Here is a 16,049-nt window from a genome sequence, read left to right as displayed (position 1 = left end):
TACGATTAGAACATCCGGACAAGTCAGCCGTAGCTGAACACAGCATCGATCTAGACCACCGTATCCAGTTTCACAAAACTGCCATAATCACCAGTAAGAGCCGTTACCTAGATCGCATAATCCTGGAGGCCGTTGAGATCGAGCTCCATCCTAACAACATGAGCAAGGAAACAGGGTTCAGTCTCAACAAGTCATGGAAGCCACTCATCTCTTCCATCAAGAGAAATCCTAAAAGCCACCCCAGTTCTTCATGGTGTCATTAACATCAGTAGCCTGTCCCCAACCAACTGGTTCTTCTTGTGTACCGCACTTCCTAGTGCTATTGACCTCAAGTTTCCTGGATTCACTGGCTGTTTCCNNAGACACTGATCACCATATACTTCTGTCAACAAATTGTAAGTTTCAGTGGCAGATTTTCCAAGTTTTGTGAGGAATTTGATGTTAGCACGTTGTTCTGCATTAGCACTCAGCATTATTCCGACGGAGCTCAGAAACACGATCCGCTTCTAACAATGGTCGCGGCCAGACTAACCGATGCACGTGAATGAAACTTTGTGTGACGGTAGAGGGAAGTCCAAGGGTCAATGCCCTACCCTCCTCTTCGTCAATGACGTGGCCGGAAATGAGTCATAAAAGTAATCCGGGTTCTTTATTGCCACACCTTGTATATAAGCAGTAACTTTCACATCCTATCACCACAGCTACTGCTCTCCGCATTCCAAGCCATTCAACTGCTCTGAAGATGGAGACGCTACGTTCCTCCGAAACGTCGGCCAAAACGAAGAATACGCGGTGCCTAAACCCAGAAGACGACTTTCTTCAAGAATTTTGAAGTTGAATGAAATTGCATTAGGTCCTTTCCCTTTAACTCTGGGGTCATGGGGTTGCATGTGATGGCATGTTTATGAAAATCTGTCACTTAGTTCAGACGTTATTGACACATGCACACGAACATTATAATATGAACGTACATTTTTTGAGAGAAATAAACTAACTGGTTGTTCTCGGCTCATGATATTCAAAATTATTTCTGAAGGATCCCTGGAAACTTAAAGTAGTTATAGTTATATTGAAAATGTTAATGTTGTCATTGAAACTCCTTCATATGGGAAGAATATCAGTCAGTTATGGGTAGCCAGGTGGCCTTTCAGAAAAATACATTGTTTTGACAATACTGAATATAAGCAATTGATATTGATAATGGAAGTATGTTTCATTAAAAAGTTATTGAAAATAAATGTGAATTACTACACTTAATATTCATTGAAATGTATATATTACATCCTGTGAATTATAAGATATAGCAACTAACAGGTAAATAAGGTAGACTGTTGAAGTAAGGCAGTAACATCACTGAAAGAAATGGGCTGGTAACTAACTACCTGACTGTGTGGAACAGCCATTAAGAAGCTAATAGTCACTCTCCTAGTCAAGCCTCTTTTGGAGCCTGAGATTCATTATTATGTTCACAAGAGCTGGCCACTGGTCTCTATCCTTATCAAAATGAACAGAGTCCCTTTTACCCTGTTTAAGATACATTTTAATATTATCCATTCATCTGTATGTAGGTTTTTGGGAAAATGGTCTCATTCTTCAGGCTCTTCCAAATCCAAAACTGTGTGTGCATTTCTGTCTCATGCATGCCACATGTCTGCCTATCTCCTGTATTTATTTGATCACCCTAATAAAGTTTGGTGAAGAGCCTTAATTATGCAGCTCCTCTTTTCAACCTCCATTCATTCCCTTCCTTTAAGGACCAAGTATTTTCCTTAGTACCCTGATCTCAAATGCTTGCAATATATGTTCTTCCCTTAGTGCTAGAGACCAGATTTCGCATTCATACAGAAGTACAGGTAACATTACAGTGTATTTTAATTGTTGCGTTTTTAGATAGCAGACAGGAAGACAAAAAGTTATGAACTAAATGGGAGCAGGTATTCTCCAGATTTAATCTACTCTTAATTTCTTTGTGATTGCAATTTTTATTTGCTGTTACCATTCCCAAATATTTTAAATTTGCCACATTTCCTAGCTCTTTTGTGTGCATTCAAAACCCTGTGGAGCACCTGTTAAATTCACTCCATCCATATGAATAAAACGCCTTGAGAACAGTGGAACATATCTTTGGAAAATATAATATTTCATAATTTTACAAATAAAGTTGTCAGGCCATTTCAGTTTTCATATAAATCAGGAATGTTTAATGACAACTTTATATGAAGACCTACATGCTTTTCTGCACATATCCTGCTAAATATTTTTCAGAGAAAAGGGTGTTTTGAATGAAAATCATTCAGAAAAATGGAACACATTATGTTCAGCATATTTTCTTCACAAGTTTTATGGTTTTTGAGATAAGTAAACAAAAGGGATATTATGAATAAGTTTTTGAACTTCATATTCGGCAGTAAGCCATGGCCTCTATAGCAAAATCGCGGGAAAAAAAATCATTATTGATTTTAGACTGTGTTAATATCAGGTTTGTTTTATTATTATTATAATGTAGTGTTCTATTATGATATGATTTTGAAGTATATATTAATTTATGTACAGATTTTTATAGATTGTATAATAACAGTAGATGAAGTCTTGATACAGTTGTTTAGTCTTTCAGTAGGTCCCTATAGTTTTAACATATCACCAGTTTTTAAAATTAGATTTATTATAAGAGAAGAGTTTTTAGACTATTTCATATATAATTCCTTCTACCAGAGATCCTTGCTCAGTGTACTTTTAATTTTGTTCATTATGTTTCTGATGTTAAAATATGGACATATACTTAGTTTTTTTCTGTGTTTACTTGTAATCCAGTCTCCAAACTACAGGCTAATTGGAGCTTCTTTGTTTTTCTTTATGGTACTTACATTTTCACCCAATAAATTAACATCATCAGTATACCCTAGAAGATGTTTCTCATTCAGTTTGACTCATGGTTTTCTTGAACCTTCCTAAGGGTGTATTCTGAAGCAAAGTTGAAAAGCATGACAATAAAGCATTTCCTTGTTTCAGACTGTTTTGAAGAGGAAATGTGTGAGACAAATGTCTGCCCATGTAGACTTTACTGTAGGTTCCATTGAAACTAATTTTAATTGCAACTCTTTATTGACCGTCACAACACAACAGAAAAAATCAAGGTCAGCGCCCAGCTATGTTTCACTACATGTTTTAGCCACTAACGGCCATCATCAGGCAAACACATATTAACAAACATATGCCATTGAACTGCAGTACATTAGACTGGATACAATTTTATTAATCATTTAAAATACTTTGCGTAAAAATACAATAAGTCAGGTTATATAAAAACTAAAAGTTATTGTATAAAACAAGATAAAATTGATGTTATATAACAACATCGAATCAGTCGTTGATATTTTACTTTTCATACGTTTCCATGGACAAGTTGGAAATTTGATATTTCTTTTATATAAGAATGCATAGGAGGCCCATGATGTTGCAAATTAATTAATCTGAAAATAATAGTATTAAATTTTGTTGTGATTAATAATTGATTTTGATGTTGAGGATATACTATATATTATTACTTACTGTATAGTTGGTGCTTCATCTTATGGAGAATTGTCCGTACTGTATGGAAAGTAAACAACGACTGATTTGGTGATATAGGATTAAAGTCAATGTAAGGAAGGGAGGGAGGACGTAGAGATAAGGTGTATGTGGGAGTGAAGGTAGGGGGGAAGAGGGTATAACTGTATATTATGTTTTGTATGTATCAATTATTACATCATATATAGGGTTAAACATTTCAGTAAAATTATCATTCAGTTGTAAGTTTTGTGTGCTGATTTCATAAATATGAAATCTTTTGTACGTATCCAAGGTTCGGCCCTTCTTGCCGATATATAGAACTTCCAATGTTTTGTCTACCGTACCATATTCATGTGTGGTGTCCAATACACGTTGAGCAAATTTTGAACTTTGTCCGTTATTTTTTATGTCTCGTTTGTGTTCTTTGAATCTGACCTTAAAGGTACGTCCAGTTTGTCCTATAAATTTTAATGGACAGTCAGAACATTGTAGTCGGTAAACCCCACTAAGATTATACATATCTTTTTTGTCATCATTAATTTTCAACAGATTTTTATATTGTTTTTTGTCTTATATGAGATACCAACTTCAGTATTCTTGAAAAGTTTAGTAATAGATCTGATTTATGGCCAAAATAGGTAAAGGTGGCCCATTTATTTTTCAGCGTAGTATTTTTGTGTAGGGTTTTTGTGTTAGTTGTATAGTATTTAGTGGGTAGTTATTATTATTTAAAATAGTTCTAACAATATTTTCTTCTATAGTTTTATTGTTTTGCGAAAGGGGATATTGATTCAATCGATTGATGAGAAAATTTATAGCTGATTTTTTGTGTTCAAATTGTATCCAATCTAATGTACTGCAATTCAGTGGTATGTGTTTGCCTGATGATGGCCATTAGTGGCTGAAACATGTAGTGAAACATAGCAGGGCACTGACCTTGATTTTTTCTGTTTGTTGTGTTGTGACAGTCAATAAAGAGTTGAATATTGTAACACAACAGGATGCACGAAATGAAAATTAATTTTAATTGGCCTTACCACAGTGCAACCTCATTGTGAGAATTTATAAAATTCGTTATTGAAGCATGAGTGGTGGTTCTTTTGAAATTGTTAAGACTTGAGAAAGAAATTGAGGACTTTCATAGGGAAAAAAATCCAAGCAGCAGGATGTCATGATCATTTTTTGAAGAAGTAAATTAATTTATTATTTGTGCAAAAACTGTCACAGTATTGATATGTGATTTCAGTTTGCATCATGATACTGTATTTTTAGTCCCTGGAATTACAGTATGAGTATGTGTAGTAAAAATGTTCATACATTTAACTTCATAATTTGCTGAGCATTCCAATTAAGGGTTAATGTGAAGGTAAGTACTGAGCTTATGATTTTTGCATTTCAGCTGTTTACACCTTCCACATTTTAAACCATTTTTCATCAGTCCCCAGAAAAATATAAAGTTGTAGTCAAGGGGAATAATATTTGTCTCATCTGTGAGTCATTTATGTATCTTTTGAATTTAAATATATTCTTTATAGATTGCATCCTGTTGTGTGTATAGAATTAGATTTTTTTTTTATTATAACCATCAGCACAGCACGAGTGATACAGAACTATCTTCAATGGAGATAGTAGATGCTAATATATCATTTAATATTGTATCCGTTTTTTATCAGTCTTTACCTTTTTAATATTTCAGATATATTTGCTACAATACAGCAATCTGTTAACTAATACTGCTCCGTATTGTACCCAATGTTTTTAATTACTTGAGATATGTTCATTTAAGGCCTTTTGATGACTGAATTGTGGTCAAAACATGTGGCATAGCTGTATTTGTAATAAATAAGTAAAATGTACATTAACATTACTATCTCTATTGAAGATATTTCCATACCACTCATGCTGTGTTGACAGTTATAATACAAAAAGGAATCTAACAGTAAATATATTCATTTTTATTTTACTTTTATACCTGATAATTTTTTTTGTTACAGCAAATTCATTGCCAATGTGAGGAGGATTGAATCTGATTCTTCAGTGAATGCCATATCATCGAGAAACTTTAAAAGTACAAGATGTTTTTTATTTTTATGGAATGGAGCATCTTTAAATACTGTATAGAATTGCCACTGTGCATAAACATTTGTGTAAATACTTTGCTGTTTTTATCTACCTGAGTGAACAGTTTTTAAATGTGCATGGATAGATTTTCGTGATGTTTCAACATGACGGTGATGTTACATGGTGTACTGTATGAGGAAGTTCTCCGGAGAAGTGGAGTGCCCATACAGTAAATACTTTCATCAGTATCAAGAGAGGTAATTGTGCTACCAGGAATCCTGTAGTTACATAAATCCAAGGAATTGCTTTATCAGTTGAATAACTAGTTGCCATATTTTATGGACTATATGACATGCCTTTATTGCGTATATTTGGAAAAACTATTCACCATTTTTTACACATCACAGTGGAAGTCCTCTTGTAATGAAAACCCCACAGTATCATTGGATTAAAAAACAAGTTCCAGGAAGATTACTCACTGACTGCCCTTTGATATAGCATGAACAGCACAGAAAACAGTATTCCCACAGATTCTATTGCTGCATGTGTATTTGTTACTGGAAGAACATTTACCCAAGCCACTGCCTAGCAATGATAGGGGGAATACACACACACACACAGGGACAGTAGGCTAACTGAAGAACTGATGGAGGCTGTGTCTTCTCTGCAGTCCAACCCGAAGTTATATAAAGAGGACAACCCAAGAGTTAGAAGACCTAATTACCAAGCCATTGCCTAGCAATGGCTGTCTCTATGGAGCTTCTCTAACTGCACTGTTACCAAGCCATTGCCTAGCAATGGCTGTCTCTGTAAACCTTCTCTGACTGCATTATTCCAGCTTTCAAGTGTCATGTCACATGTTTATATGGTGTTGTCTTCTGCCTCCACAATTCTGGCTTACAGGAGAAGGGGGGGGGGACAGCAAGGTGATCTTATGCTACCAGCAATGAGTACAGCTCTTTACTCATGAAATACAAATACAAAGCCACATTGTGCTTCTTAAAAACGAACTACTCCCAAACAAGTTGCCTGGATATGCAGCTTGACAGTTACAAGTATATTCCTCTTTCAGAATAATTTTGGTCATGTCTTTGTTTTCTACTATACCTTTAGCCCATAACACTCTTAGATTTTAGGAAGCATTTTCTTGGATAAAAAGTGTCTTTTGCTCTGGAAAATATGGTAACTACTCAATGAAGACCCTTTACAGTGGAATAAATAATATTATACATTCAGAAATTGGTTGGAAATACTGGAAAATTCTGGCATCATAATTAAATCTCTGAGCTTGTAGATCAGTTACATTTGTGTCCTAATGCTTTGAACTCATGTTTTAATAGATCATTTATGAACAGTGAGCTGAAAAAAAAACACTTCTATTATTGAAACTATATTTGACACTTGGTGTTTTTGTAATTAAATTAAATTACAGGACCCAAACTAATGGTGATAATTCTTAAATAGAATAAATACGCTGTAATAGTCTTGTGCAATTGCATACAAAATGAATACCTAGCAAAAATGTTTTATAATTTTCTCTGCTTTCATTGTACCTTTTTAACACCACATGCAATGTGTTCATAATTCTAAATAAGGTTTTCCTAATTATTGTATGTTTGTAGTGATGGCAATTAGTGCTTCAGTTCACTTTGTTTGTGATTGTGTAGCAGAGCATTAGGTATATTTTAACACGAATAGTAGAGATTTCTTATTAAATTTGAAGTGCAGAATATGTGTATAAAAGTGCTCTCAGTATAAAGGTATGTAGATGGTGCTGTCTAGTCTTTACTTCATGCCCTTGGCTAATTTAATTTTTTACTGTTATGGGAAATGGTAGAAGATGCTGAGAAATTGGGCATAAAGTGGTTATCACCAGGTATTCAACAAGTATCATGAACCTATTTATTTAAAGATTTATAATTGGGAAATTTTTTGTAGTTTCATCTTGTAATTTTTCGTAAGTGATGTCTTTGTGGAAGGAACCATAAAATATGTGGAAAGAGGGAGAGGAATTAATACAACTTTGCTTTTGACCTTTTTCCTTGTTTGTACAGTACTAGTATTCCACCTTGCACACCATGCATTGTGTGACCACTATCATGTATTATTTCATAAAAAACATCTTGAAATATCTTTACACAAAATTTCCTATTTTGATGTTCACGCTGTCATGGTGTGTAGCTGCTTTGTGTCGTTTTAGTGTTTTCAACACATGCATAGCTGTAGAATGGATACTGGAACAAGTTGTACATTTTTAAGTTTATCATAAACTCATGCAACATATTTAAATGATCTTTTTATTACTGAAAAATCTATGTGTTATTCATACAATGTACATATACACAGATACACAATCCTGTTAATAAGAGCTTGAGCTTTCAAAATACTGTTTTATTTTATCTAGAAACCAGTATGTCCTAGCATAATCTATACNGTATAAAAGTGCTCTCAGTATAAAGGTATGTAGATGGTGCTGTCTAGTCTTTACTTCATGCCCTTGGCTAATTTAATTTTTTACTGTTATGGGAAATGGTAGAAGATGCTGAGAAATTGGGCATAAAGTGGTTATCACCAGGTATTCAACAAGTATCATGAACCTATTTATTTAAAGATTTATAATTGGGAAATTTTTTGTAGTTTCATCTTGTAATTTTTCGTAAGTGATGTCTTTGTGGAAGGAACCATAAAATATGTGGAAAGAGGGAGAGGAATTAATACAACTTTGCTTTTGACCTTTTTCCTTGTTTGTACAGTACTAGTATTCCACCTTGCACACCATGCATTGTGTGACCACTATCATGTATTATTTCATAAAAACATCTTGAAATATCTTTACACAAAATTTCCTATTTTGATGTTCACGCTGTCATGGTGTGTAGCTGCTTTGTGTCGTTTTAGTGTTTTCAACACATGCATAGCTGTAGAATGGATACTGGAACAAGTTGTACATTTTTAAGTTTATCATAAACTCATGCAACATATTTAAATGATCTTTTTATTACTGAAAAATCTATGTGTTATTCATACAATGTACATATACACAGATACACAATCCTGTTAATAAGAGCTTGAGCTTTCAAAATACTGTTTTATTTTATCTAGAAACCAGTATGTCCTAGCATAATCTATACAATATAATTGAGACCAAAGTCCATATTGGTGAATTGCCCTTCCCATCGTAAGGTTAAGTTTTCAATTCTCTCCCTTACATAATACCTGAATTTTTAAAATGTAGTCAGCTTGAGGAGCTATGCTACAAGCCAGAAGGTCACAGGTTCAAGTCCCAATGAGGTCATTGGATTTTTTCAATTGACCTAATCCTTCCAGCCGCACTATGGCCCTGGGGTCAACTCAGCCTCTAACAGAAATGAGTACCAGGAATTAATTAATTCCTGGGGAGTAAAGCGCAGCCGGCGCGTAAGGCTAACAACTTACCACCATCTTTGAGTCGACTGTCTAGATAATGTGGGACCCTCAATGTCTCACAACCCTATGGGCCTTAACGGCCTGGTACAGGGATAGCTTTACTTTTAATTTTTTTACAGCTTCCTGGATTCTGAAGTTGGTAAGCCAGTTTAAAAGAAGTGATTATTTTGCATCTGTAACTTAATGTGTAAACTAGGTTACTAATAATTGTAATGTGTGGTTTAGTAAATACTGGCACTACCATCACTTGCTCATGATAACAGTGAATATCTCACCTATTTTCTAAAAGTAAGGGAAGTACAGTGTTATCTTCCAATCCATTATGGTTCACATGTTTACCGTTGGCTAAACCCATTTCTGAGATAGTTTAGTTTTGCAGCCATGCAACTATTACATTAGCTTTTATCATGTACTATTTCTTGTATCTGGCTTCCTGTTTGCATTGAAGGTTTCACAGCAGGCTAATGTGAGGTCTTTCACAGCACAATCATGTTTTTAATATGTTTCTTGTTTGAGAATGAGATATAGTATTTAGCAAAGAATATGCCAGATACAGGCATAATACGTGCAAGCTAAGCTAAAGCACGGCTTTGCAGTACATAGTCACTGCATTATTTTCTTCCTACCCTGCTGAGACAGCAACAGAGAGACATGAGTGGATTTCCTTTGTCTAGGATAAGTCTATAATTCAGTATCAGTTATTTCTTATGACTTGTGTGAAGCGTAACTCCATTAGGAAGAGTGAGAGGGATGTTACATGAAAGATTCCTGGGGTTCAAGTCCACTACAGAAGCACTTCATGATCTTGCCAATAAAGTACAAACTGGCATGTTAATAAACAGGAACCAAAACATCAACACTATTAAAATGAAGCTGGATCAAGCCAGAGCTCTGCTTGAATGTTCACATTGCAAGTCTCTTAATAACACTGTACGAGAAACTATGGCTTTAGAAAATTACAGCTGTGTATTCTGCAGCTGGTATCATCAGTTCATGACAGAGGACTTTGTTCCTAATTGATATCCTTTGATGATGCTTGGACTAATTTGGACACATGAACACACAAATTCCATTCCATGGTGCAAACCTCTGGTGACTGATCCATCTTGAGTGGAAGTAGGTTAACTGGCTGTATTATACAATTCTGATAGGCCTTGAACAGAATGTAAGTCATGGTTTATGACCACTTTGTTCTCCCAGTATTAGTATAGTTTCTTTTTGTGAAGATACTAAAAAAACAGAGTATCAAATTGATCCACATATGGAGGAATTCATGGAAAGCATATGACTCGNTCATGGTTTATGACCACTTTGTTCTCCCAGTATTAGTATAGTTTCTTTTTGTGAAGATACTAAAAAAACAGTATCAAATTGATCCACATATGGAGGAATTCATGGAAAGCATGACTCTATTCAAGTGTTCCACTTATCCACACAACTACAGCATGTGAGTAGCAACTGGCATTGAGAATGTATCTGAGCCAAGTCAGTGGTGGAACATTCTCAGGATCTCCTAGAACATAGGTACATACACTGTCATTATGACCACAGCTGACCAGACAGGAAATGTGGCATCAACATAGTATTTGAGCACAGCAGAAAGGCTGTGCTTCAGGTCATCTTGCAAATAACCTCTGTCAAAGATACCTGAAGGACTGCAATTCACCTTAGCAAAGCCATATTCTGATAACATATTTATGCAAGGAATGTAATAAATTCACACTAATCAAAAACATATCTCAGAACTGGTACATCTTTGCAACATGATGTTACACTATAGTTCAATGTAAAATGTACCCGAGAATGCATGTAAACATACAAGCATAATTAACACATTTTTGTGTGTGTCTAAGTTCTTGAATGAATGCATAAGGGGTAGGCAAAGACTGGCCCTTGCACTGCAACCTTCGATGATGTATTTTTTCTAAGTTCTTAGTTACAGCATTTTTAAAGTTCTGGAGTGTGACATCATGTGATCTGGTAAACAGTTACCTTTTCTGTTGTCAACCTAGCAGTCTACATATCATCACATCTTCAAATTCATAACTGAGAAATTTGAATCTTGTACTAGGAAGTTGTTTCCTAAAATTTTACAACTGCTTTATGTTTCATAAAATTCTTTTCTGGAGAATGACATGCTTCTTTCAGTTCCTCTTCTAGAATATCTAAAGAGTTATTATCAAGTGTTCCTAAAGTTACTGTTTGTTGTTCTTTTTCTTTAATGAGATCAGGACAGTCCCTTTTTAGATGGGTAACATCCCCACAAACTTTGCAAGCTCCACCTTTGGGATACAGGCCACGTGGATTATCAGGGCATTGCCGGGCAATATGACCTTGCTCCTTACACACAAAGCATTCAGCGAATCGAAAGTCCTGACTACGAATGACCTGGCATTGGAAGTGAGTATGCTCTGTTGATCCACATTTGAAACAGATCCCCGTTCCTGATTCACTTGAGCTACCAAGTTCTGGACATTGTGACAATATGTGACCAGAATTTCGACAATGAAAACAAACTTTCTTTCTCTCTCTGGCCAATGCCTTTTCTGCTTTACGGCGCTCCCGCTTCATGATGGCAACAACTTCTGTTTTTGGGATTCCCTCCTCTAGTAACTTCTGACGTAACTCTTCCAGATGTTCTGCATCTTCTTTCTTAACTGGGAATCCATCAAATTTCATAACCTTAATTTCTTTACCATTTATAAACATCTGGACAACAGGTATTCTTGACTTCCTGAGTTTTTTAGATTTGTCTCCAGTTCTTCCACAGTCAAATTTCATCTTAGAATTTTCATTCTGATTGTGTTGAGATACGTCTATCCTATTAGCATTTTTTCTTTCAGTTCCCTGAAGTGGTGACTCTGCATGAGGTCGTTTAATTTTTTGTTTGTCCTCCCATTCTATCTTGTGTGATATGAGCTTCATACTCTTCATGATTTCACATTTTTCATTTAAATCTTCACTTTGGGGTTCCTTAATACTTTTCTCATTGACTAAAGTTGTTACTGAACCCAGTCTTTTCTTCTTTCCTCTCATTTTTGGTTTTCTTGCTTGAATATGACTTCCTGATTTTTCAATCGCATTTTCATTATCAGAAGTATGTACTTCATCAAATATTTTCTTTAGTTTTTTGGAATACACTTTAACAGCTTCTTTCTTTTGAACTCTGGCATTTTTATTTGCAACTGTGTGTAATTTACTGGTTTTTCTGGAATCATGTTTATCTAGTTCAGAAATGCCTCTACCAGGCATTACAGAAACAAATTTCTTGTGCTTATTTTTCTTCATATCATTACTATCATGATCAAATTTTTTTCCAGGTTCTTCAAACACAGTCCATTTACAATTTTCATTATCATTAACATCAAATGTCTTATACCTCTTCATTTCCTTTGCTGTTTCACTCTTGGTTTTCTTGTGTACTTTCTGTTTCTCTTCTAGTTGCTGCTTCATTTGATTCCATGATGTAGCCTCCTCAGGAGTCCTTTCATTAGAGGACTTGGATCCTTGAGATCTTGCAAAACGAGTCATTAAAACTTTAAGTTATCTTCCAGTTCTGAAATGATAAGCATAGTTCTTAAAAAATAAGCATTAAAACAGTCTTATATACATACATGATTGTATCTCAACATCTGGAAGTCAATAAAAAGGAAACTTCTGCATACCTTAAAATGTCTCACTGAACCAGGCTAGGTCTCTAACACAACAGTATCTTGGCTAGGACGGCCCAACTACTAAACGGTCACTGCCAACCTGGAAATTTATCAGAAAAAAATATGTGCCATCTTATAAAACTCACGAACTATAAACCAATTTGATTTGCGTTGTTGAAAATATACTAAGCCAAATTTTAAATATTATACGGGGTTGTCCCAGTTTCACACATGATTGAAATATGGGCATTGTTAGTAGACAAAATTATTGCGGTATCTTTTTTTCAATGGATGCATCCTGTTGTGTTAAATATATAATTTTAATAAAGAAATTTATTACGGTAAAATTATCTTTTTCTTCTTGCTCAATGAAGCGCTGGGGCAGGTTTCCTCCGAGTACTTCGGTTTCCCCTGCCAAATAGGTTAAATAAGCTAAATAGCCGAAACATGTTGTTAATCTATTCTCAAATTTGATGTGTTGTGACTGATAAATATAGTGCTCATCATTTAATTATTATATTAGTATAAAATTATATTGTTCTTCTTATTATTCTATTATTGTATCGTTGTATTACCTTATTGTATCGTTGTATTGGATTGTCCTGTCATGTATAATGATCCATGGATGTGAAGTGAATAAATAAATAAAAAAGCCAACATATGGCGTACATTAGTACGTACTAATACTCGCTCAAATAATGATTTGCGCTAACAAGACTGTCGTAAATAATTACATCCAAACTTACACAACGCAATGTATACCATTTAAATGACTTAAATTGCACCAAGTATCTCATTCATCTCACGGTTCTTCCACTCCCCATTGGAATTGCAAGCGCTTAGAACGAAATCCATGCAGTATTCTGTATTCCGTGCTCCACGAGGTCCACGAGTTCAACACAACGTTGCTTGAATATATTCTCCGCGTTCACAGATATCTGACTGTTCTATTTCGTGGTATTCGATTCGATTGCAAGGGTTGTCCAGACCGTCCAGACTATCGTTTTCGTCATTGTGCATGACAGTACAGGGATATTGCCATCAATTTCCTGTTTTTAATTACAGTTGTTTTCTGATTTCTCCACTGATGTCCACACATAGAAGCAGTAGACACGCTAGTTACACGCGAGTCATAGCGGTCATAGCCGTCATAGCGATATAGTGATGATGACCGTGATAGCGATTGTAACCATCATAACAATCAGTATTTTTTCGTTACTAGGGTATTTATTGTCTGAGTTATTAATGCAACTCGGCTTTTTAAACCACGCCCGTAAACTATGGAGCAGTTATCAGCGTGTTGCAAAAAGTTCGTTGCTGGGCTACGCGTGCAAAGTGCAAGTAGCATGATAAGATAAATGGTTCGAGGTTTGGATGTTGGTGTTGAAGTAATAGCACATGCTGAATAACGTGAATCAGATTGAATTGAAATGTATACCCACAGTCGTTGTCATTTTGATGTTGTACTTTACTTGTTACTCATTGGAATGTCCAATTTAGTCGCGTGTAAGTTACAGAATCTATATTAGTAACCATAAATGCTCTGGAAGTAGCCACTCCCCATTGTATATCTGAGGTTACCTGATTAAGTATGAGAGCATAGTAATATAATGATAACTTAAATTTAAGTAATAACTTCAAATGATTATGCATACTGATGTGTAAAAAGCGGGAATGTTGTTTTGTGGGGATGGAAAGGGGTAAATTTCCTAGTGAATTTGTGGCCTTGTTGCAATGTAAGGTAAAGTGTTAAGTGTTTCAAAGACATTAAGCATCAGTAGCAAAAATGAAGTGGGATTCAGAGGTTGACAGCATCGTTTGATAGGAATTTGCCTGATTAGTGGCCATAAACAATGTCAGTTAACTCATTTCATGTTGATTCTTGGATGACATTTTCCACTTTTCCCTGGAGAGAGTGTAGAAAAGGTTCAGTGCTCTAAAAAAAAGTAAAGATTTGTGTAGGTATACTAACATAATTCTGTATGGCATTGATATCTGATTTCAGTTTCCATTCTTTAGCAAGATTTTCTGTTTCTCTGAAAACTGCCTGCTGAATCATGTTTTAATCCCTGTTGTAAATTATGTGGTATGAGCAAACTGTCTGTCATACATTACATTTACACCCTAAAGTTGCACTATGGGATTATGCAGTTTAATGGTATTTCAGGAAACTTAGTTGTATAGTTATTTTTTGTTACTTCTTTTACAAGATTTTAAATACTGATAGTGATAGTAGCTGTTACATAGGAATTTTCTGTTCTAATGCGTGCAAGTGCTGAAATTATTGTGTATAATGCAGTCTTGCAATGTTGAAGGGACTAGCATAAAGAATTGTTAGTGTGATGGCTAGTTATGTGACCTTTTTGCATAGTGGCATTATAATATAATTAACATGTCTTTTAGCTGTACTTGTACTCTGATCTAAAAGATATGTTTTGTTATACCCAGATTTGCTTTTATATGTATCTTTTGACTTGCTGAATTGGATAATATGTTAATTTAACTTAGTACACAGTGTTAGATTTGTGTTGGGGTCTACTATGTGTGAACAAAATAGTTCTGATTGATAATTTGTTTGTCTATGATGTTATTATGAGTGGTACTAAGGAGGCTCAAGTATATATAGTTGCCATATTTTAGATGTTTTGTTGTTGCTGCTGTGCCTTGTGATGACCTACTTTATACCTCCTTTATAAAGAGGAGGTTTTGTGCCTAGAAGTAGTGCTTGGGAAGGAGCATCTGCCAAGTTATTGGTGGAGGGAACACCCAAGTAGTGCAGGTTTTGTCAGCTGCACAGAGCACATACTATTGAATGGCAGGATGATTTTGAATTATAAAATGGAAGAGATGTGGAAGAGAACAGCCACTGTCTGTTATAATGTACTCTCCCAGTATTGTGCTTTGCGGGGACTAAAGATTTCAGTTAGTGTTTTTTTTTTTTTTGAGGGCAAGGGGTTGATATTTGAAAGCAGGACTTCTGTAATGTGAAGCAGGAATACTAACTGCTACACTGTTATGTTGGTATTAAGTTGAGTTAATCTTTATAAGAGCATCTCTATAAGGAGGGTAGAGTATACTCATACTTCATAGAAATCTCTATTGTTTTGTGTTACTTTTTTTAGGTTCAGTTTACAATAATTTGAAGCACTTTGAGACTCTTCATACTTCTCAATTTAGCCACAGTATTGTGAAGAGAGGCNTACCCATTGGATAGGAGGTTGGATGGACCCCAGAGCCGGTCTGGACGATTTGGAGAAGTTAAAATTCTTGACCCTACCGGGACTCGAACTCCGACCCTTCACAGTCGTCCAGCCCGTATAATAAAATTTGGCTTAACCGGGTTTTCGATTAACCGTGACT

General features: G+C 35.2%; 2 protein-coding genes across 3 annotated transcripts in view; one reads left to right on the top strand and one right to left on the bottom strand.

Annotated features, from left to right (window-relative positions):
* LOC111864161 (protein lin-54 homolog) overlaps positions 1-7,893 on the top strand; it is a 47,915-nt gene extending 40,022 nt beyond the window's left edge. Inside the window, exon 12 of the mRNA XM_023851218.1 lies at positions 5,544-7,893. Within this exon, the coding sequence (XP_023706986.1) occupies positions 5,544-5,563 (20 nt within the window). The 3' untranslated portion in view covers positions 5,564-7,893. The remainder of the gene's footprint in view (positions 1-5,543) is intronic.
* Positions 7,894-10,335: 2,442 nt separating this feature from the next.
* Positions 10,336-13,615, bottom strand: LOC111864162 (zinc finger CCHC domain-containing protein 9). 2 transcript variants are annotated; one of them, XM_023851222.2, is made up of 3 exons: positions 13,265-13,615; positions 12,702-12,789; positions 10,336-12,592 (listed from the first exon to the last, which is right to left on the bottom strand). In XM_023851222.2, the coding sequence occupies exon 3, from the start codon at positions 12,565-12,567 to the stop codon at positions 11,119-11,121; it is 1,449 nt and encodes a 482-aa protein (XP_023706990.1). In that variant the 5' UTR covers positions 12,568-12,592; positions 12,702-12,789; positions 13,265-13,615; the 3' UTR covers positions 10,336-11,118. The 2 variants fall into 2 exon arrangements, with proteins under 2 accessions (XP_023706990.1, XP_023706991.1); XM_023851223.2 differs by having other exon boundaries at positions 13,436-13,615.
* Between the last annotated feature and the right edge of the window lie 2,434 nt (positions 13,616-16,049).

The sequence above is a fragment of the Cryptotermes secundus genome, unplaced genomic scaffold, assembly GCF_002891405.2.
Source record: "Cryptotermes secundus unplaced genomic scaffold, Csec_1.0 scaffold1743, whole genome shotgun sequence".
Taxonomy (NCBI): Eukaryota; Metazoa; Arthropoda; class Insecta; order Blattodea; family Kalotermitidae; genus Cryptotermes; species Cryptotermes secundus.
This window is presented reverse-complemented; position numbering and strand designations above follow the sequence as displayed.